A 22,348-nucleotide genomic window follows, 5' to 3' on the forward strand; every position below is an offset into this window, starting at 1 on the left:
CTGCTTGCAGGAAAATGTATACCTTGCCTTCTTATATTTGGTGGATGCAGCCCTTGTTTGTGCCATAAATACGACCCAGTTGCCTGAATATAGGATGTGCAGTCCTTTGTTTTCTGAAGCTGTCTTTCTTCTTTTTCCAGTTGACAAATTCCTACTTTTTGACCCCTGTTTTTTTTTTTTTTGTATTCCAGGTATTGGGACACAGATCATCTGTGCATGTCTTTCAGGAATGTTATTGAGCCTGGTATATCTCATTTGTACAGCAGCAACCTGTTTTTATAATCATTTTTCACCACAGGAAGGGCTCAGCTCTGAGATGCTTTTCATAAAGAAATATAAAGTTGTTTTTCTCTTAGAGACCATGGAATGAACTTTCCATGCAAGAAACATTTGGCAAAATGTTAGCTGTAGGCATAATGGACATCTAATGCCGAATTCCTTAGCATATCCTGTTATGTGTGATCTGTGTGATTCAAAATTGTTGTTGCTGCTTTTAATTCACCATGCATACCATATTCCAACACTTCCTTTCAGAAGGAATTTTTGGTAGAAAGGGTGACAAATACCAATCCAAGCAGAAAAATACAACACATAAAACGTATAATTAGGTAAGACATTGAATAATGAAAATTATCCCTTTATTTGGCTAAGGGCTTGTTTTTGCTCTCTGCTTGCCAGACATTTCTAAGGTGTGGCGGCAGTGCTCTCTCTCACAAGCGGGGTGTGTTGCAGAGGTGGAGGAGGGGAGGCAGTGCTCTCACAAGCGGGATGTGTTGCAGAGGTGGAGGAGGGGAGGCAGTGCTCTCACAAGCGGGATGTGTTGCAGAGGTGGAGGAGGGGAGGCAGTGCTCTCACAAGCGGGGGTGTGTTGCAGAGGTGGAGGAGGGGAGGCAGTGCTCTCACAAGCGGAGGGTGTGTGTTGCAGAGGTGGAGGAGGGGAGGCAGTGCTCTCACAAGCGGAGGGTGTGTGTTGCAGAGGTGGAGGAGGGGAGGAAGTGCTCTCACAAGCGGGATGTGTTGCAGAGGTGGAGGAGGGGAGGCAGTGCTCTCACAAGCGGGATGTGTTGCAGAGGTGGAGGAGGGGAGGCAGTGCTCTCACAAGCGGAGGGTGTGTGTTGCAGAGGTGGAGGAGGGGAGGCAGTGCTCTCACAAGCTGAGGGTGTGTTGCAGAGGTGGAGGAGGGGAGGCAGTGCTCTCACAAGCGGGATGTGTTGCAGAGGTGGAGGAGGGGAGGCAGTGCTCTCACAAGCGGAGGGTGTGTTGCAGAGGTGGAGGAGGGGAGGCAGTGCTCTCACAAGCGGGATGTGTTGCAGAGGTGGAGGAGGGGAGGCAGTGCTCTCACAAGCGGGATGTGCTGCAGAGGTGGAGGAGGGGAGGCAGTGCTCTCACAAGCTGAGGGTGTGTTGCAGAGGTGGAGGAGGGGAGGCAGTGCTCTCACAAGCGGGGTGTGTTGCAGAGGTGGAGGAGGGGAGGCAGTGCTCTCACAAGCGGGATGTGTTGCAGAGGTGGAGGAGGGGAGGCAGTGCTCACAAGCGGAGGGTTGCAGAGGTGGTTTGAATTGCACAAGGTTTGTTTGAATTGCAGTATTCAACAGATTTTAAAGAATATTCTAGACATTTATACAAGACAGAAATGGGTGAAATTATATTCTAATTCAGAGAAGAAAAAAGAGCAATTTTAAATTTTTCAAAAAAGCCTATACTCTAAATTAAATGTCCGATTTTCTTGTTTGGTAACTATGTCGAGTGCTTTTTTCCCTTTTGTGCACATGAAGATTCTGAGGGTAAAAAAAAAACAAAAAACTTTGAGAGCCTAATGCTATTTCATATGAAAGTATTCTAAAGATATAACATCACACCACGATGACTGATAAAACAAGAATCAATATTGTGAATAGTTTAATGAACCAATAATGATCACATATCTGTCCAAAACACCTTCAATAAATAGAATTCAAAGCAGTTGACAATTCATTTTGTATGTTTGTTTTTTTTTTATTGTTATTTCTTATAGGTTAGTCAGTCACACACAATGTGCTTAGGAAGTTATTTGTTTGTTAAAAGTATAGCATTAAACATATTAAGAGCAGAAATTCTTCACCTTGCCTTGCTCTTTATTGACAGAATTCAACGCATTCCATAGACTGAAACACCTTTTACTACATACAGGACACAACTCCTCCCAATATATTTGGAAAAAGAGCAAGAGGAAACAGAAGCACATGCTCAGAACCTGGTTAAAACACCTGATGTATCGGAGGCTAGCCTTTCAGCAAACCACAATGTACTTCCTGTAAAAGGATTCAGACCTCAAATATGTACAATCCCAAAACGACCTCTCTATTAACATAGACATAACTGCTAACAAAGGAAAACAATAAGCATTCAAACCCAATAATAACAATTTACTATTATTGTTATTCAAGTATGAGATTATTAGTATTATTACTATTATGAGTGAGGAACCAACACACACAAACACACACACAACTAAAACTAAATCTGGAAATGCAACCAAAGAATATGAAGTGCATGCATTGCTGAAGAACACAAACTGCTCAATGACTAAATCACAACGTGATCATTCATAAGGCAGCAAGAAGGACATTCATTACTGAATCATACTATGTTTCTGTCTAGTAGTAATAAGATGTACCACTGCACACATATCTCCCCTGCAGAAGGAAGGAATTCATGACGACTGGGACTTTGTTCAATCCAAACTATTTATTTTAATGCTCTCCAAAGAGTGGACAAAATACCAGGCAAGCAGACTTTGTCCCATGGGCTGCTATTGCCAATGCCATAAAAAGTACCAGGATTAGCAGACTGTTCCTTACTGTAGCTAGCAAGACTATTATATAAAGATTACACTACTGACCAGTGCATGTGTACTGCATTAAAAGTAACGAGCACTAATTTACATATTGCACTCTGCCTGGTATTTTGTTATTAGTTGTATATATATAAAGCCAGGGCTCAGAAAGTCATGATGTACCTATGCATACATTCCCTTACGCTCGTGAGAAGACAGTGGCCTTTTGCAAGTTTCCTCACAACTATACAAGCAGTTCTTAAGATAACTCAAGAACCATAGGGCTTCATAGCAGAGTTCAATATGGAATTGCTTTGTACAATCAGCGTTCACAATTATGAATATGGAGCTGCTTTGCACAATCAGTGTTCACGATTATGAATATGAAGTTGCTTTGCACAATCAGCGTTCACGATTATGAATATTGAGCTTTGCACAATCAGCGTTCACGATTATGAATATGGAGTTGCTTTGCACAATCAGCGTTCACGATTATGAATATGAAATTGCTTTGCACAACCAGCGTTCACGATTATGAATATGAAGTTGCTTTGCACAATCAGCGTTCACGACTATATGAAGTTGCTTTGCACAATCAGCGTTCACGATTATGAATATGGAGCTGCTTTGCACAATCAGCGTTCACGATTATGAATATGAAGTTGCTTTGCACAATCAGCGTTCACGATTATATGAAGTTGCTTTGCACAATCAGCGTTCACGATTACGAATATGGAGCTGCTTTGTACAATCAGTGTTCACGATTATGAATATGAAGTTGCTTTGCACAATCAGCGTTCACGATTATGAATATGAAGTTGCTCTGCACAATCAGCGTTCATGACTTGGGCACCAGAAATATGTTTTTACTTTTCAGGGCCACATATTTTCATAAGCTAACCAAATGTTATTGAAAATGAAAAAGTATTATAAGAAAATACAGTGCTTAAACATGCAACAATGGATGGGTTACTGATATATAGATACGTCATATAAAATGATCAATTGATCTAACAAGAATAGTTCCATCCATAGAGTAAGGTCAAGCGTTTTTCTGTATCTAATGTTGCAGATCAAATCATACAGCCAATGTACATACAGTATGCTTTACATTCCAATCTGTAGTAAAGATTATGTAATGACTATTACTTGAAATTCAAACAGCCCTACTCCTGAATTACAAGAATAGTGTGATCTAGTCATTAATTTGCAGTACATTCTAGTTCTGAGGTAAATTAGTTGATTCAATGCTACAATAATTCTGCAGGGTAAAAAAATATACTGGTAACCCTCCCCCGCCACAAAACAAAAATAAAAAAATAGAGAACTTTGCCCTATAGTAGTTTGATGTAAATATACTTTGTGGAACGGACTGTCTTGAGACTCAATGTTTTAATTTGAGTTTGCTTAACACTTAAGATATTTATCTTGAATAATCCAGTTCTTACAAACCTTATGAGCCTAGCAGTGTCTAATACTTCAGTTCGAAGGTTCAGTATATCTGTCCACAGTTTGTTGAACAAAAAGGCAGATTTGAGAAATCAGCATCACTTTGTGGATTCCATATTGTGCTTCAAACATTAGTGACAGGAGGGTGAATTCCAGTGCAAGATACTCCCCAGAGTTGCTTAATCAAATAATAAAGTCTTCACTTTCTGACAATGAAGGCAGAATATCCATGGAAACAGCCAAGGCACTTCCTTGTCCCGATCAGATTTGTGTAGCATAATCAAATCTTTCTTCCAAGTTACCTGAAAAGCAACAAACAGCTTCCTGACTCCTTCATACAGAACGCCTTCAATGACACAGAATAAAACTAAAGAGCTACACATTCCATCATGCCAGACACTGTATCACACATGACCTTTCAGGGAAGGAGTGTCGGGTCATATTCATGCTTCTCAATATGTACAGCGTGCAAAATGGTCCATCAGCCAACCTGAACGTGTGCAAAATGGTCCAGCAGCCAACCTGAACGTGTGCAAAATGGTCCATCAGCTATCTTAAAAAAAAACATCTATGATGGCTTTCTACTGAGATGAAGTTGCAAATTGTGTGATCCTGACAATGGACAGACCCACCCAACGTACCGGGCCTCGGAGTGGAGAACTGCAGACTCAGGATCAAGCTAACTGAGGAGAGAGGTTCCTGAACCCATGTGTGTTGAGGCTAGAAATTGGGCTATAAGGCAAACAAAACAAGACTAGACAAAAACTTATTAAACCATAAAAATGTGTGAGAAATATGTGGATCCCAGAAACATATCACTTGGCTCCATACATTCATTTTAAATCATAGTTATACTATGAAAATAATTGAAGCTTTGATTAAATTAACAAATGTTATCTGTGAAACTGCAAAAATGTTCCTACAAACAGCATATAGATTCTGCCACTGGATCAAACTCATTAACCTTCTCTGATCCAGACCAGTAAAACAAAGCTACACATCTGCCTGTATGTTATGTTAAGTTGATCTTTGAAGCATGCTGTACAGAGATATCTGAAACACTAGTTGGATTAAGACTGCTGTTTGTTTTGAGCTGCCAGGCTTCCCCCAGTAGGATCGAGTTCAGGGCGAGTCCTCTCTGCTGAGATCAGGGTGTTGGGATCTACAATCATGCTTCCTCAGGTCCGAGGCTGCACTGATATTCTATCATCGGAATCCTGAAACAAAGGCAGAGCTGTTCACAGTCAGGCAGGTGTTGAGGAGATGCTTTCCTCAGCTACAAGGGAGGCTTTCAAATTAGTCAACCGTCTCGGTCTGTGCTGAGGACTGCTGCGGAGATTGTCATCCATCTGTACAAAAATAATGAAGGAATTCATTAATATGGCACATTAATAAAAGTGAATAGAAAACTGGATGAAAACTGTTAAAGACTCAGATGTCATCAGTATTTAGTACAACACAATACATTAACACTTCAGATTAAGTGTTCCAAATGGATATTTAACTAAAGGGAAACGTTTATATCAAATCTCTTGTTAGTAGTAAGTAAAACAATTACTGTACTGCCAATTAATTAACTGAAATAGCGTGTTAATAAATCATGAAAATAAGTACACGCTACTTTTTTGGCAAATCTTAGCACCACACCACTATAGCACAAATTATAAAGAAAAAGTTCAATATAACAGGAAGATAAAACAGCAGTCAGAAAACACAAGCAAAGCTGAATTTGACCTTTTCTATTAAGTTGGACTCCTTATTTACAAGCTGCGTCAGTTTCTGCAGATTTGCATCTACTGTGTCCTGGCCAGCGGGAGACAAGCCTGCAAGCCAAGACAGAAACAAGATGAAAGAACGAAGCGGGCTACAGCAAAGAAAACAGCTTACAATAAGAGGCATCAAAAGCAACTCGAACGACACACACACTTCAGGCAGGTTAGCAAAAACACAAAGCAACTGGGTTCTACTTATAGTGACCCTTTCTGCAGCATCACAGTAAGCTCATCTACTAATGGTGCAGTCCACATGCTTCAGCTTCAAAGTGTTGCTTCGTTGGAGGAATGTGGTCATTGTACAAAACACAAAACACAGAGTAATTTGTAGTTCTGCCCACGGTCACTTTGCTCTTTTATCCCAGTGCCTGATCTATGCACATCCCTAAATACTGATTACAAGTTGATTCAAAGGAAGAAAAAAAAAACTAAAACACTGTAATTACTGTTTTACTACTTTAATGGCTCAATTTTGGAACATTTTTACTCATTTTCTTAAGTTGTTTACAAGAAACAAATCCTGTACTTTGTAACCCTTAAACTCAAAGCATCGACTACGAAAGCAGCTAATTATTCACAACCTTTTTCCAGATGTTTATCTACCAGCCTCCCTGTAACTACTGAGAAGTCAGCTAGAGGTGCACAGAGAGCTAGGCTTCCTTCCCTCTGCCTGCATCCGAGTGACTACAAACCAGCAGAAATAGTCCTCTTCATCTAATAATGAAGAATCCAAATGAGATATGCCCACTGTAACCAAAGGGGGCATTCAAAAAACAATCCCATTGTGATAAAGATACTAGTAACCCAGTCGGCTGGGGGTTTCTTGACAATTTTAGAAAAACTAAATCTGGTCATATTCGGCTTCGGATCGTTATCCTCATGCATGCCCCATTGGACGCACAAAAATACTTTTTCCAGAAAGTGCTTTTGCCTCATGCTATTAGAAGAACCTATGCTTCCTGGGAGCTAAATGCGTTACTGAGTAAAACACATATCTGTAAATGGTATTTAGTCAACATGTCTGGTTATCTGTATACAGAACATAGTGTTTTACGCAAGGCATTAGAAGCTCGCTCTAGCCCTGCACTCCCCTCATTCGGCTGTACTGTATTACTGGAATTACCAAGTGCCGGGAATGAGAGAAATCGAGCCTGTGCTAAATATGCAATAAACTGACTGACTGAATCAATGGAGTCTGTACTATTAGGAGTTGGCATTATGATCCATCTATTTAACAGGGGGCTAAGTCCTCGTGCTTGTACTCCTGGCCTCGGATCATTTAAATAATACTCTTTAAATGTGAAGGTACTTTTGAAGTAGGAGTTTCTAACCCTTCTCATCAGGTAGCTTGTAAATAATACAAAATACATTGTATATGTGATATGGTACAAGAGTACAGAATTAACAAGGTCCCATTACAGCAGTCTGTGGCAAACAGACTGCAAACATACAGTATGGATAGGGCTGTATTTTTATCACAGTAAATGTTGTTTATTTCACGGTGGAGAAATCGTATTTCAAGATACTTCATGATTAAACCTAATATTTATTAAAGCAGAAAAAATGGTATTGCCACATTCAAAATTGATAATTTTCTCAAGTTATTACTGTACAGCGATCTTTAACAGAAAAATTTCCGGTCTTTGAAGAAATTTTAAAGAAATCGTGCAGTGTGTTCAATCATTTACCAGAAGCAAACTAAACTGGCTGCCAGGTTCCTAATGCAGAGTAGCAGGCAAGTGCTTCAACAAGGCAAACATTAGCTCTACTTATTTTTAGGTGATAAAAAATATGTATATTTAAACTACTATTTTACAAATGGAAATTTTCACTGGGAACTACATATTACATGGCATTGGGTACATTTTCATGGAACTCATGAAATCTGATAACTGTAAAACAAACACAGCCTTACTTATGCATTTCCTTACCCGAGTCGTTCTGAACGAAGTAGGTGCTGATAATATTGTCACAGAAGTGAGCCAGGCTGGGGAGCTGTTTGAGGTGCTGCTGAAGCTGCCCACTGGGGAGATGTGCTTTATGCAGAGGTGCAAGGAATCCAAACACAAAGGCATCCAGGCTGGTAGGCCTGAACATGTGGTAAACATTGTGTAAATAAAATAACTGAATTGAATTACACAGTAGGGTTAACAAACTGACTGAGATGTAACTAACATATGAGCTCAGGGGGCTGAGAATATTTAGATTTTCTGTGAGTTATTAAGGGTTTAACGTAACCATGGCTAGCATGTTACTAGGTTTCTGTGAGTTATTAAGGGTTTAATGTAACCATGGCTAGCATGCTACCAGGTTTATGTACGTTATTATAGGTTTAATGTAACCATGGCTAGCATGCTACCAGGTTTATTTGACACTACAAAGTGTTCACCCTCCACAGGACTCATATACAGTAATTTACTCCTTTTGAGGAGTGACTATTTGAAAGCACGGAATGCTAAGAGTACTCACTTGTTCCCAAAGAAGTACTGGGATGTCCCCAGTCTGTGCGATAGAAGATTTAGGCACTCCTTGGCATCACTGTAAATCTAATGACACAAAAAGCCAAATTTGACAAACCCCCCAAAAAAACAAATGTGTTGGTTAGGTTTTGTACATAATGGGTTTGGAAAATCTGACTGACATGTTCCTTTAAATACAAATCACCCATAATGCATTAATGCCACAAACAGCAGTCACTTCCACAAAGCCACAAAGAATTAACATCATGCTTACCTAAGGGAGAAACAGGAACACTAACAAGCTGAGGTTTTTCTTAGAACTGTGTTTTATATTTTCTCAACATGCGTCTCCAGTTTTATTCACTAGGTTAGGTCCCAGTTTCTTTCAAGAATGTGAACTGATTTCTTTCGTGTACCATTTTAAGAACTAGCCATAAGGTGACACCTGGCAGCAATGCCTGCTGGGAGAACAAGCAACAATAGCCAACATTTTCTCTGTGCGTGATTCCCCCTTTTGGGGAAAAACAAACCAAACTAGCACAGGGTATAATGTGCAGAAAGACAATGAAAAGCCTTGAAATCCCACACCAGCACATGCTGCATCACCCAGATAATCAGCCCATGACTGATGATGCTGACACTGTGTGAAGAAACCATATCCTTTGAAATATAGAACCCACTACCGTATGTTTTTAAATGTAGACAGTTGTGATCTACACAGACAGCCTCCATCAATCTCTCTAAGGCATCTGACTTGATCAATGATGTGTTTTACAATGAATGGCTGGGCATGCAGTGATTACATCAGGAGTTCAGACTGGGCTGCCATAAACCATGAGATGAAAGGGCATGAGAACTTCACCTAATCCCAGAGGCTCACATACACTGCCTTGCATTTTGGTAAATGATCCATTATGCTAAGATTACACAGAACTGCATTCCTTTGAAAGTCTTCAGTTTTTGTAGACTTAAGTAATTATTTATCATTTTCATTTCTCACACTGGTCATTAATACATCTGTGTGTCAGGTTCACATCTTGTGTGCAGATTGTTTGAATGTTTGCCTTCTTCGCAAAGATTTGCAATGCCATGCAGACAGAAGCTTTGTATCTAAATTCCAAATATAACAATGAACATTAAACAATCCAGTCTCTGTGGGGTCTTGAATGGCTGTACAAAATATAGAAATTACAGGAATAACGAAAAAGATTTTACTGTCATTTTTCATCAGTGAATAAAGTGGTTAATAAGGACACATACTGGCAGGTCATGCATACAGTTAATGACCCACTACTAATAAACACTGACATGCCAACCTGTGCTACCTGTCTGCTGGCTCCTGCAGTCTGAATCAGTAAACACTGACATGCCAACCTGTGCTACCTGTCTGCTGGCTCCTGCAGTTTGAATCAGAACTTTGATATAGGCAGGTATTACCTTTGCCTCGACTTCAGTGATGCTATGCAATGGAGGTTCCCCTTTGGTCAGAAGAATCCGGTTTAGCGCTGCACTGGATTGCCTACATGGCAGGTAAAAGTTCAATGGAAACGGGGTTCTGGAAGCAAACCATGGCCTGGTTACACTGGAGTAGTTTTCAGCATCAACCCAGAAAGTGTGCAGCTGGAAGGAAGGCAGTCACAAATCAGCAAAGCTAGCACATTATATTGGGGCACTCACATTTCCCATTGGAAGCACTGCAGTCTGGCCTAGAACTCTTTACCCGCTGTGAGCTGGTAACACTGCTTTATACAATCCAGGAGGCTTCAGAAACTCATTAGTGTGCAACCACTGCTGACTTTGGTTTCATTTAGGCCCAGAGCAAGAGATACATTGTGATTAGTGGTTACAAGACTCCCTTTTCACATTGTAAATGATGAGTTCTTTAAAACTGAATTAAAAAGTGTTTGTTAAACATGCTCTTTATAAGATATCTACTGGCAATGTATCCTGTAAAATACCTGGCTTTACTATTATTTTACAGTACATAATCTGGGGAATTACACATGTAACAGTGTTTAACAGACAAGGAAATATCATCACTATTCAGGTTCTGGATTTCGTTCTATAAAACCTCCTTTTTGTGACTTTTGTATTGATGTTTACCAGGGCTGGGTGCAGCTTCTCCTCCAGTAGTGCAATATAGGCCAGAGTGTCGGCTCCCTGCTTAGCTGTTAAGTCGTAGTCAACATTGTATTTCTGTAAAACAAGAACATTTCAGTGAGTCGTGTTTTTCCCCAAACCGGTCAACCATATTCTGTTGAGTGGCAGACATTTCCTTGAATTTGCATGCTGTAAACCTTGTTAAGAAACAGCCACTTTAATAAGCCAGTCGTACTTTAATCCTGTGCTATGGCGTTCCTTTGTTTTCCCATACTGGAGGGACACGGCTCCTGCAGGGTGATCTGAGCAATCCTTTTGTACATTTTACGAAAAATAGGACATACAACTTGCAAAGTGAAACAAGTATATTAGTAACACACATCCACCACCACAGCTATAAATTAAACATTAGAGTTATCAGTATGTTATCAGACTACTCTATAAAAAAAATCCCCCCTGTTGTTCTAGCTGGTGGACTCAAACATTGGTCTGTTGATGTCATGGTGTGAGGAGCAGCTGATTACGAGAAAAATAAAAACTTGAAAATATAAGGTACAGTCGTAAGATAGACATACGCTAAACTAGACTATTGCCACGAGTATAGCAATATAGCGTGAACAGCCACTTTAATAAGCCAGTCGTACTTTAATCCTGTGCTATGGCGTTCCTTTGTTTTCCCATACTGGAGAGACACAGCTCCTGCAGGGTGATCTGAGCAATCCTTGAATATTTGATGCTTTTATGATTATTATTATAAGTATGAAATGATGTTCGTTTGTGCAGACGAACAGCACGATGCAAAGTGCAGAGCTATAATTATAAAATTATTATTATTATTATTATTATTATTAATAATAATAATAATAATATCCTACTTCTTATTTATTACCAACACGTCTGCAAATCTTTTTTTTCTATTATTACAGTAAAGTTACTGTAGCTGGATGCCCATTCTCCCACATAGGCAGTTCTCCAGCAGATATGAAATGGAGTTAACATCAAGACTAGGCTTTAGACAAGCCTCACCTCAATTACAGGGTATGAGCTTATAAACAAACATTGTGCTCCTGATTTTATAACTGCACACTGTGCTCCTGACCTTATAACTGAACACTGTGCTCCTGATCTTGTAATTGAACACTTAGCTCTGGAGTTATAATACGGGCCTCCACTGACTTGATGCTGCACCCATCCACTTCTACCTGACCAGAAACTAATTCCGGAACTGCAGTCAAGTATTTTAACAGTTCATTATTCCACAAAAAAAAAAAAAGGAAGGAATTTCAAGGAATTTGGGAAGATAGGAAACAGCACAGCAGTACATCTCATAGGTTATGTTATAGAAACTGAGAAGATAGGTAACAGCACAGTAGTACATCTGATAGGTTTTGTATAATCTACTTCATACAGACGTGATTCTGGCTCAAACAAATGTAATAAAATAGAGACTTGTTATCCCTCAATTCTGCATTGAGCAAAATGTTAGGGCCTGAATTTTTAACACAGCAGTATAGAATACAAACCTGTTTCCTTAAATAGTTCACAATGTGTGCAGGTTTGGTCACAACAGCATCTTCCAAGTTCAATGCTGGTACAGTCCCTGAAAACAGACAGTAAGAAAATATTAGTGTAACAGGGAGAGATCTGTGCTGACTCTGCTGACGTGTTCACGGGCTGCAGGAAGAGGGCGACAGTCGTCCAACAACCGCCTGTGAGTCATGGCAGTGACACGGGGAGGTGGGAAAGTGGGTGTGTGGACTTTCCCCCTCTCTGAATGGCTGAGAGGCGAGTCTTGGCAGATTGCTAGCCCTATAAAAAATGCTCTGCTGTTTCCTCAGGTCTGCCCACTTAGACGCAACGAGAGTGCGGAAGCTCTGATCCAGGACCGGGAATCAGGCGAAACAAAAAGTTTCATAGCGAGACAGAGAGAGCGGGGAACCCTTGGGCTGACCCCAGCGTATTGTGAAAGAACAGGCTAGTTAGCCTACAGAGTAGGACGGTGATCCGGGTCGTGCGGGTAGTGGCGACCGGGATAACGCTGCCGAGTGCAGCACCTTTTATTTGTAGTTTTATTACTGTTTTATTTTCCATTGTTCTTTTCACCTTCTGTTTTCATTATTATTTCTTTGAGCACCTGCGAGTGCACTTGCTGTTCACGTACCAGCTGTGGTATTTCCGTGGTGCTGTCTATCATCGTTGATAGGCAGCCCACGGTCAGCAGTGCCCTCTGCCGGAAAAAGCAAGAACTGTTTGCAAATAAAACTGGGCACCTGTGTGGTGTTTTCAAGTACACCTGTCTGTCTCCTAGTCAATGAATTACCCACACCCCTCCCACAATTAGTTTATAGGATTGCTTTCTTGTTTTGTTTTATGCCGTACTGTAATTGTGGAGGCATGTGGTAGAACGAAGAAATGAAAATGATTTTAACAGCGTGGGCTGACTGTGACATCCAGACACAGTGAACAGGCGCTGTGCGGGATCCATTGCTCATCCAGACACGGTGAACGGGCGCTGTGCGGTATCCATTGCTCATCCAGACACGGTGAACGGGCGCTGTGCGGCATCCATTGCTCATCCAGGCACGGTGAACGGGCGCTGTGCGGTATCCATTGCTCATCCAGACACAGTGAACGGGCGCTGTGCGGTATCCATTGCTCACCCAGACACAGTGAACGGGCGCTGTGCGGTATCCATTGCTCACCCAGGCACAGTGAACGGGCGCTGTGCGGCATCCATTGCTCACCCAGGCACAGTGAACGGGCGCTGTGCGGCATCCATTGCTCACCCAGGCACAGTGAACGGGCGCTGTGCGGCATCCATTGCTCACCCAGGCACAGTGAACGGGCGCTGTGCGGCATCCATTGCTCACCCAGGCGCAGTGAACGGGCGCTGTGCGGCATCCATTGCTCATCCAGACGCAGTGAACGGGCGCTGTGCGGCATCCATTGCTCACCCAGACACAGTGAACGGGCGCTGTGCGGCATCCATTGCTCACCCAGGCGCAGTGAACGGGCGCTGTGCGGCATCCATTGCTCACCCAGGCACAGTGAACGGGCGCTGTGCGGCATCCATTGCTCACCCAGGCACAGTGAACGGGCGCTGTGCGGCATCCATTGCTCACCCAGACACAGTGAACGGGCGCTGTGCGGCATCCATTGCTCACCCAGACACAGTGAACGGGCGCTGTGCGGCATCCATTGCTCACCCAGGCACAGTGAACGGGCGCTGTGCGGCATCCATTGCTCACCCAGACACAGTGAACGGGCGCTGTGCGGCATCCATTGCTCATCCAGGCACAGTGAACGGGCGCTGTGCGGCATCCATTGCTCATCACAGTGAACGGGCGCTGTGCATCCGGTGAACGGGCGCTGACACAGTGAACGGGCGCTGTGCGGTATCCATTGCTCATCCCGACACAGTGAACGGGCGCTGTGCGGTATCCATTGCTCATCCAGACACAGTGAACGGGCGCTGTGCGGCATCCATTGCTCTCAGTGAACGGGCGCTGTGCGGCATCCAGCTCACCCAGGCACAGTGAACGGGCGCTGTGCGGCATCCATTGCTCACCCAGGCACAGTGAACGGGCGCTGTGCGGCATCCATTGCTCACCCAGACACAGTGAACGGGCGCTGTGCGGCATCCATTGCTCATCCAGGCACAGTGAACGGGCGCTGTGCGGTATCCATTGCTCATCCAGGCACAGTGAACGGGCGCTGTGCGGTATCCATTGCTCACCCAGTCACAGTGAACGGGCGCTGTCATCCATTGCTCAGACACAGTGAACGGGCGCTGTGCGGTATCCATTGCTCATCCAGACACAGTGAACGGGCGCTGTGCGGTATCCATTGCTCATCCCGACACAGTGAACGGGCGCTGTGCGGCATCCATTGCTCATCCAGACACAGTGAACGGGCGCTGTGCGGCATCCATTGCTCACCCAGGCACAGTGAACGGGCGCTGTGCGGCATCCATTGCTCATCCAGGCACAGTGAACGGGCGCTGTGCGGCATCCATTGCTCATCCAGACACAGTGAACGGGCGCTGTGCGGCATCCGTTGCTCACCCAGGCACAGTGAACGGGCGCTGTGCGGCAGCCATTGCTCACCCAGGCAGTGAACGGGCGCTGTGTGGTATCCATTGCTCATCCAGACACAGTGAACGGGCGCTGTGCGGTATCCATTGCTCACCCAGGCACAGTGAACGGGCGCTGTGCGGCATCCATTGCTCACCCAGGCACAGTGAACGGGCGCTGTGCGGCATCCATTGCTCACCCAGGCACAGTGAACGGGCGCTGTGCGGTATCCATTGCTCATCCAGACACAGTGAACGGGCGCTGTGCGGTATCCATTGCTCACCCAGACACAGTGAACGGGCGCTGTGCGGTATCCATTGCTCATCCAGACACAGTGAACGGGCGCTGTGCGGCATCCATTGCTCACCCCGACACAGTGAACGGGCGCTGTGTGGTATCCATTGCTCATCCAGACACAGTGAACGGGCGCTGTGCGGTATCCATTGCTCATCCAGGCACAGTGAACGGGCGCTGTGCGGCATCCATTGCTCACCCCGACACAGTGAACGGGCGCTGTGCGGTATCCATTGCTCACCCAGGCACAGTGAACGGGCGCTGTGCGGTATCCATTGCTCACCCAGGCACAGTGAACGGGCGCTGTGAGGTATCCATTGCTCACCCAGGCACAGTGAACGGGAGCTGTGCGGCATCCATTGCTCAGGCAGTTTATTTTCTGAATGTAGTACTGTTACGGGTTTCTTTAAAACACAGTATAATGCTATCCCATAATCCCCCAGTGACCTTTTGATGCAGGACAAGAGACTGCGAGACTGTCAACGTATAGAAAAAGCACTGAAACATGTTTTTCTTGGCCAGAGCCAGCTCGCACTGGAAATGAGGCTTTGACATTCATTCTAGAGTAATCACTAAAGATATTGGTTGTTAAGCTTGAAGCTGGTGACTGTGATACAATTCAATGTACAGTAATTGACTTTCTACAGCCTGCATCAAGTGCATACAAACAATCGAGGAAGCAGTCAATATTTCTCACAGAACTGTAAAACTACTGGCACCTGTTAATGTCTTCCACGTCCAATCAATAGTCTGGATTTTCAGCTCAGCCCCAGAAAATTTGGCATATGCCTAGAAAAAATTAAATAAAAAGATTACATCAAGCATCACTAGAAATGCTGACTAAATAGCAGTGTTACACAAAAAATCAAATAGCATACAAACAGTCAAGTCAGAATAAGGGGCTCACGTTATGAAGAACTGGGGCTATCTTGCTTCTTCAGCAAGACATGAATAACAAGAGCAAAAAGAAAAGAAGATCAGTTTTGACTGCTGATTTCGAGTGTATAAACGTTTGATACACATGTGTTGTTAAGAGTGTCTAGATCTGTACTGAAACAGGTATCCACACAACTGCGATAGTGGTCAGAAAGTCCAGCCCTGAAGAGAGTCTCATGGTAGTTGCTAAGCAAAAACTTCCCCTAACGTACCAATGAACTTCTTAGTTGCTATGGATGTTTGTAGTACCTTGGTACTGCTGTCACAAAGAACTTAAGTATCAAATTAAGCAGTGCAAAGAAATACCAAACAGCATTATCTGACTTCATCCTTCTTAACAACTACTTACAGTACAATACCGAATAGTAACTGGTGTACAGTATTTAACTACTGCATATAAATACTAATATTAAGCAGTAAATAGAGCTATTCCATAGTAGAAATAAACTTGGTATAACTGTATGTCTCTGACCATAACTACCGGCTTAGAGAGTATAGTAATACATACTAAAACAACAACTATGATACAAAGAAGATGTATTTATTTATTTTACATAATATGCAGTGTTTGCATTACATAATTGCATAATTAGTGAGTGTGTTTTGTTATTTGGCACTTTGTAAAATAGGGATAACGTGGGACAATTACATATTTATCGCTGGTATAGTATCTTTTTGCAGTTTTAGTAAGTCTATCCAATGTGTTTTTTGCTTGGATAAATTGATTTGGCTTTTAAAGCAGGATTATAACATATTCATATGCATGGTGAGTTCTAAACATTTTTTGATAACATATTATTCTTGTTTCAACAGTATCATTCACCTGCAAAATATAGCAGCCTGTTAGCATGGTAGAAATGAGCACTAAACATATTCAGCTAAATTCTATGCCAACGGCTTTTCACCACAATTTTCAAATGTGTAGCCAACAAGTTGAATGTGGCTTTGTCTTAAGCAATCTCCAGGATAACCTTCTAAACTGTACTTCGTCAGAAACAAAAGAATAAAGTAACATGATGAATAACTGGCTAGTCTGACGACTTGCATCACAGAAAAGCTACATTACCTACTGGAGACCTCGACAAGAAGTGTCTAACTTACACAACAGCAGTAGAAATTAACATTTCCAAACATTTTTGTGTTTTCAGAATACATTGCAGTAATGTTACATAGTGTTATTTGAATAGTAAGATGTACAGATTTGCAGCATTATGAAACAATTCGCTGCGCAATTTTTCATGCAGGCTAGTTATTTGACAAGTAATTTTTTTTTTGGTTTGTAAAAATAATAAACTGTTTATTTATTTATTTATTAATATACATAGACCTACGATTCCAAAACTACGATTCCAGTTAAATCATTTTTTGAAGAAGACGAAGGTTGACCTTGGAAAAAAGGGACATAACCCGAACACGTCACAACACAAACTTTTGTTACTTATATCTACCCTCTTTTTCAACGCACAAAAATATATTTACAAATTGCGCTTTAATTGCTGCATCCAATCGCAAATACTAACGTAAGTTAGTAGGTACTGTATTTAAATACGTACCGTGACGCCACATACAAAATAATATTAATAATTATATTTTCTCTGAAATGTAAATCGATCTTTAATTTAGAACACGTCGATGTATTTGTAATAAGAGCAGTTACCATGACAATTAGAGAGTCAGTGTGAATAGAAGGCAGACCCCAGTCTCCTCCCCAGCAGCTCAGTTCCATGGGAGTCGCCATTTTTACTTCACTGCACAGGAAACACTTGCAGCTGCAGAAGGGAAGCCTGTTCTCTTCTGCTGGCCGTTCACCGCACTTCAATGTCGTGTACCTGCTGCTCAGACCAAACAGCGGGCTTGTTTGAGTGGGTCATTTAAACTGCACAAAAATGTTGCCACTTAAGATAATCTGTAAAGCTGGTGCAAAATTCCTCTAAACGTTTTCTTAAAGCCAAGCGCACTGGAGAATAAACAAATACATTTTATATTAATACACATGCATATCGTAAAGTGGAGGTGAATACTAAAAACAGAAACAACGGGGGCAAATTTGGCGCTATGTCTAGAATCTGGAGGTAGTTTACCAATAGAGTAGTTTACCTCAGATTCAGACTTACTGATATTAAAGAGGGGAACTTCATAAAAACCATGATGATTCATTATAGATATTGTTATAGACGGTATTTGCATATTGGTAACTATCTTGGTAACTGTCTCAGAACCCTAGCTTTCAAAATTAATGGATAATGCCCATGTGAAAATGAATCCTCTTTAGGTCTGAACCCTTTGAATGTCTGATAAAAAATCTTCCCTAAACTGATCTGTAACTCTATATTGTGTTGACTTTTTGATCTTTGAACAGTAGTGATGTGAGGTTGTTCAAGTGTTTTCTTAGCACAGGTCACTGCACACATGCGACCAGCAAACAGCTGTCTGCAGAAATCAACTGAAGTGCAAGTACTGCATATTGGATAGGGCATTTCTTATTTGTTTAATCTTTTAACATTTTTAAATGCATTTGTTTTTGTCCTGTTAAAGTATTTAATCTCTTCTTTGTTTTCATTCTCATTTTTCATACTGAGATATAGTGGGTTCTGTTATACCTTTTAGAAGCAAGTAAATTAAGGTGTTTTGACACTTAGAGATCATTTAATGACAACTTTTTATAAATACTATTATCATCAGCTTTCTTCTTTGTGTCTTGTACTACATTGACTTGTGCATTAAGAAGTGTTGTTCAGAGAACCCCTTCTGTGCCAAGAACTAAAACTAAACCTGGCTCAACATGGCTTTCATACTTTGATTCTTCTGGAATGAGCTACTGCTGGATTTTAGGTTAATTTGTGTCTACTTGTTGTTTTCTGTTGTAGTGTGTTTGGAACCATTGTACTGTAAGTGAAATAATGTTAAAGTTATAAATCTAGCACTAAGAACAATAGTTTTATACCATTACAATTGTTTCTGTTTCCTCTCAAATGAAAAACAAACAACCTTTGTTTTGAACAGTTAAACTGTCTGGTCTGTAGAATCTGTACACATACTGTTGATGCAAGTCGCAGTGTCTAAAAGCAAAGACACACTGAATTATTTACCTTCGGGAACCTCCAGACGCAAATTTATAAACGACAAACATTACATTTGCACTGTATTTTCCAGACTAAATGTTACCATTTGCACAGTATTTTCTGGACTATCGCCCTGTATTTCTGTTGCAATACTCTTTCCCTTTGCGTTAGAACCAAGTCGGTAAGTAGACAAGCCACCACCAGTCTGTGTGATTAATATGTTTCTTTCTGTTTCACTACATGTATGAATTGTGTCTTGTGCACCACACAATAAGCACGATTACTGTAAAACAAATGCCTGAAATAAAAGCTCTGCACAACAGGAGCCCAGCAATTAAAATGCGGTAATGACATCACTGTGGATCTGAGCTTAGACATTCACAACAGACTAAACACAAAACAAAAGCTCATAGAAATGGAAATGCTGGCCCAGGACATATTCAGACAAATTAAACCCATAAAGACTCATAAACCGCAATAATTATCCCCCAGTGCTGACTACAAATCATTTTTTTAATAATTAAAAGCTGAGTTGCCTTTTTTTTTTTTTTATTAAGGCAGTAAAGTGGGATTTTACATTAAAGTTTATTTTGGGTAAGTAAAAACGCAGGGCCAAGAGCTTCTCTGTATTTTTCTTTTTTTTTTTGTCTCATTGTATTTATTATGGGTCTATCAACATTACACAGCTACTGTGGAAAATATGCATCAGATGAAATTGAAAACAGAAATCCTGTAGTTAACACTTGAGCAATGAATAAACACTCTAAGCAAATTGAATGTGCTTTTTAAGTGACCGTATAGACGATAAACATTTGACTTTAGAGGACCTGGAGCCTGTATTATTATTAAAAAGAGCTTAGCAGTACAACATGATGAGCAGAACATATACATCTGAAAAGTACAAACATGCCCAAATGCAACACTGGATGTGATCTGTACTTGATGAACTACAGTGGGGATCTGAATCCTACAATTGGATTTCTTCATGTGCAGGGCTAAATGATCCCATTAAGTGTCACTGTCCTCATTTGAGAAGAGGCTACTTTGTAATTTTAACATATTTAAATGTTCTCTTTAACTATACTGTTATTATAACTTACTCTCTTTTCGTTAAGCGTGAAAGTTAAGTCTAAATGTAACTGTTAACCCTACAAATACAGTACAACCATTCAAAAGCTTCTGTGTTGCCTCAATATAAAATGAGAAACTGAAGCCTAAAAATGATCCATTTCTTGATGTTTTCCTACCTGTGGTGTTGATGAAACTCCATTTTCTATGTGTTGAGCTTCATAGCTGGTGTGAAATTTCACCGCTCTGATTACGGGTACATGTCTAAATTGACTGTCCTCAAAATAGGACACAGCAGTTTGTAACCAAAACAAAGAATTTACATTGTTTTTCTGTGACGTAATATTGATTTAGAAAAGACTGTATCAAATTCATAAATACAACTTGTGTAATGAATTTTTTTTAAAGAAAATTGTGTTTGGTACTTAATGGGTTAAGGCAGGAAGATTGGTACCAATGAAAAATAGTCCTAATTAGAACTCAGATCCATAGTCCTAATTAGAACTGCTGATACACTGTAACTGCAGCTCCTTCGATGATTAACAGACAGTGGCTTGTGAGACTGGAATTGGGCAACAGGTGAAACTGGACACAGGCAATAATGCTCACAACCTAGAAAACAGATGCCCTTTTACTGCAGAGCTCTGTTCAGAGACTTTACCACTAACAGAAGAGAGACACAAAGACTGACAGGAGACTGCAGCTGCCTGCTTGTTTACAAAGTGAGTATCAGTGACAACTACATGTGTTGAAACACTCAACTATACATTCTGAGGAACACGTTAAGAAGGTAGACACGGATATTTAGTCTAATTCCTTTAACAGCACGGCAAAGCAAAATGTCTTAACAATGCTGACTCTTACATCCTTGGTACTGGTGATGACTGCTGTGCATCGCAATGCAGGCGGCTAATCTGTTTTGCTTTCCATTTGTTCAATGTCTAATCGGTCAAACCTTGCTTTTATCCCCTGCAGGCTGCAAGCTGATGCAGCAGCCCACCTGGAACAAACAAGGTTTCTAGCAGATTGTGGTAAGGGGTGCCTTCTGCAGTCCACTCAGGAGCTGACTCTTAATATATGAAAAGTGTCTGTAAATCACAACACGTTTCTACAATAGGAACTACGATAACTTTTGTCAGTCTACTCTGCTGGATGATAACCTTCCCAATTGGATGATAACCTTCCCAACATAAAGAGGCAGCTTCTGGCACCCCCACATTCCTTCATGTTGTCTTTTATCTACCATGGGTTTGTGTTCCATTCCTAGACCCCTATTCTGTTTTAAGACTTGTCCTTGTATTTATTATCTGTTATTATTAATAAGAAATAAGGTGCTAACACTTCAGCTACAGAAACTCTTTTGCTAAACTTCTAAGCCAAAATGTTGTCATTTATCTATGTGAACCGTGACAGTGTGAGCTGATGCTACTGACTTTAATCAAAACTGTAGTAACAGTGTCTCAGACATTGACTTGAATAGGTCAGGGCATTATAGATCGATCATGCAGTTTACAATGGCAATTCCCATTAAATATTGCCAACAAGGTTTTTGTTCCAGTTGAAAAGTTTAGGAACATCTGGATCCATTTTGCTTGGTTTCCTACAGTATTGTTAAAGCTTCTTGATCATTTTGAAATGTTCTGCACAGTTAAGTCAAGGTTGCATTCATAGGAAGGAGACAGACTGACATCCTGCAACACATTCCAGGAACTGCTAGTTTACTGATGAACAGCATTAACTGGTAACAGGAACTTACATTTAGTAGCTTCTTGCTGATTTACCAGTTTATTTAGAAAACCTAGTTTAAAATAACTAGAATTATTTACGAGTGAAGCTTACTAAGACATGGGCTGTTTTATTCTTTATTTAAAGAGATGCTATACCATCAACTTGGTTTCATTTCTTACATGGTTAATGTGCTACTTTGAGTTTTGCATACTTTTCTATTGCTTGCCATGGTCACTAACTAATGTCCACCATCTAATCATGGCTCCTGCTTCTAAAGGCTGCATTTTTAAAGGGAGGTGGTTTTAAAAGAGCACTAGGTGCACACAACTGTATTACCACAAACTGGAAAATACAAAACCAGTTGCAGGGCTAACAGAAAAGATTGTGTTGGCTGGTGGTCATTTAACCACTTTAGAGAATGGTAAAGAACGTATAATGGGATATTTATAAGGCAAGAAATGTCATACAGTATTATCGAAGATGTAAGAAAATACGTGTATAATAATTTAACTAGCTGTGCAGAACCAGCTTTAACAGGTACAATAAACTACTGATTGTCATTGACAGTTTGTCTTTTACAATTACAGGACAGA

The 22,348-nt window shown here is 41.2% G+C and overlaps 1 protein-coding gene across 2 annotated transcripts; it reads right to left on the reverse strand.

The window, feature by feature from the left end:
* Positions 1-1,924: 1,924 nt before the first annotated feature.
* LOC121313765 (metaxin-3-like) lies at positions 1,925-17,679 on the reverse strand. Of its 2 annotated transcripts, XM_041246564.1 has the most exons (9): positions 17,555-17,678; positions 15,681-15,750; positions 12,118-12,194; positions 10,598-10,690; positions 9,932-10,114; positions 8,505-8,581; positions 7,967-8,124; positions 5,998-6,086; positions 1,925-5,612 (listed from the first exon to the last, which is right to left on the reverse strand). In XM_041246564.1, exons 1-9 carry the CDS (start codon positions 17,633-17,635, stop codon positions 5,508-5,510), a joined length of 933 nt encoding a protein of 310 aa, XP_041102498.1. In that variant the 5' UTR covers positions 17,636-17,678; the 3' UTR covers positions 1,925-5,507. The 2 variants fall into 2 exon arrangements, with proteins under 2 accessions (XP_041102498.1, XP_041102502.1); XM_041246568.1 differs by lacking the exon at positions 5,998-6,086 and having other exon boundaries at positions 5,520-5,612; positions 17,555-17,679.
* Between the last annotated feature and the right edge of the window lie 4,669 nt (positions 17,680-22,348).

This window comes from Polyodon spathula, chromosome 1 (genome assembly GCF_017654505.1).
Source record: "Polyodon spathula isolate WHYD16114869_AA chromosome 1, ASM1765450v1, whole genome shotgun sequence".
NCBI lineage: Eukaryota > Metazoa > Chordata > Actinopteri > Acipenseriformes > Polyodontidae > Polyodon > Polyodon spathula.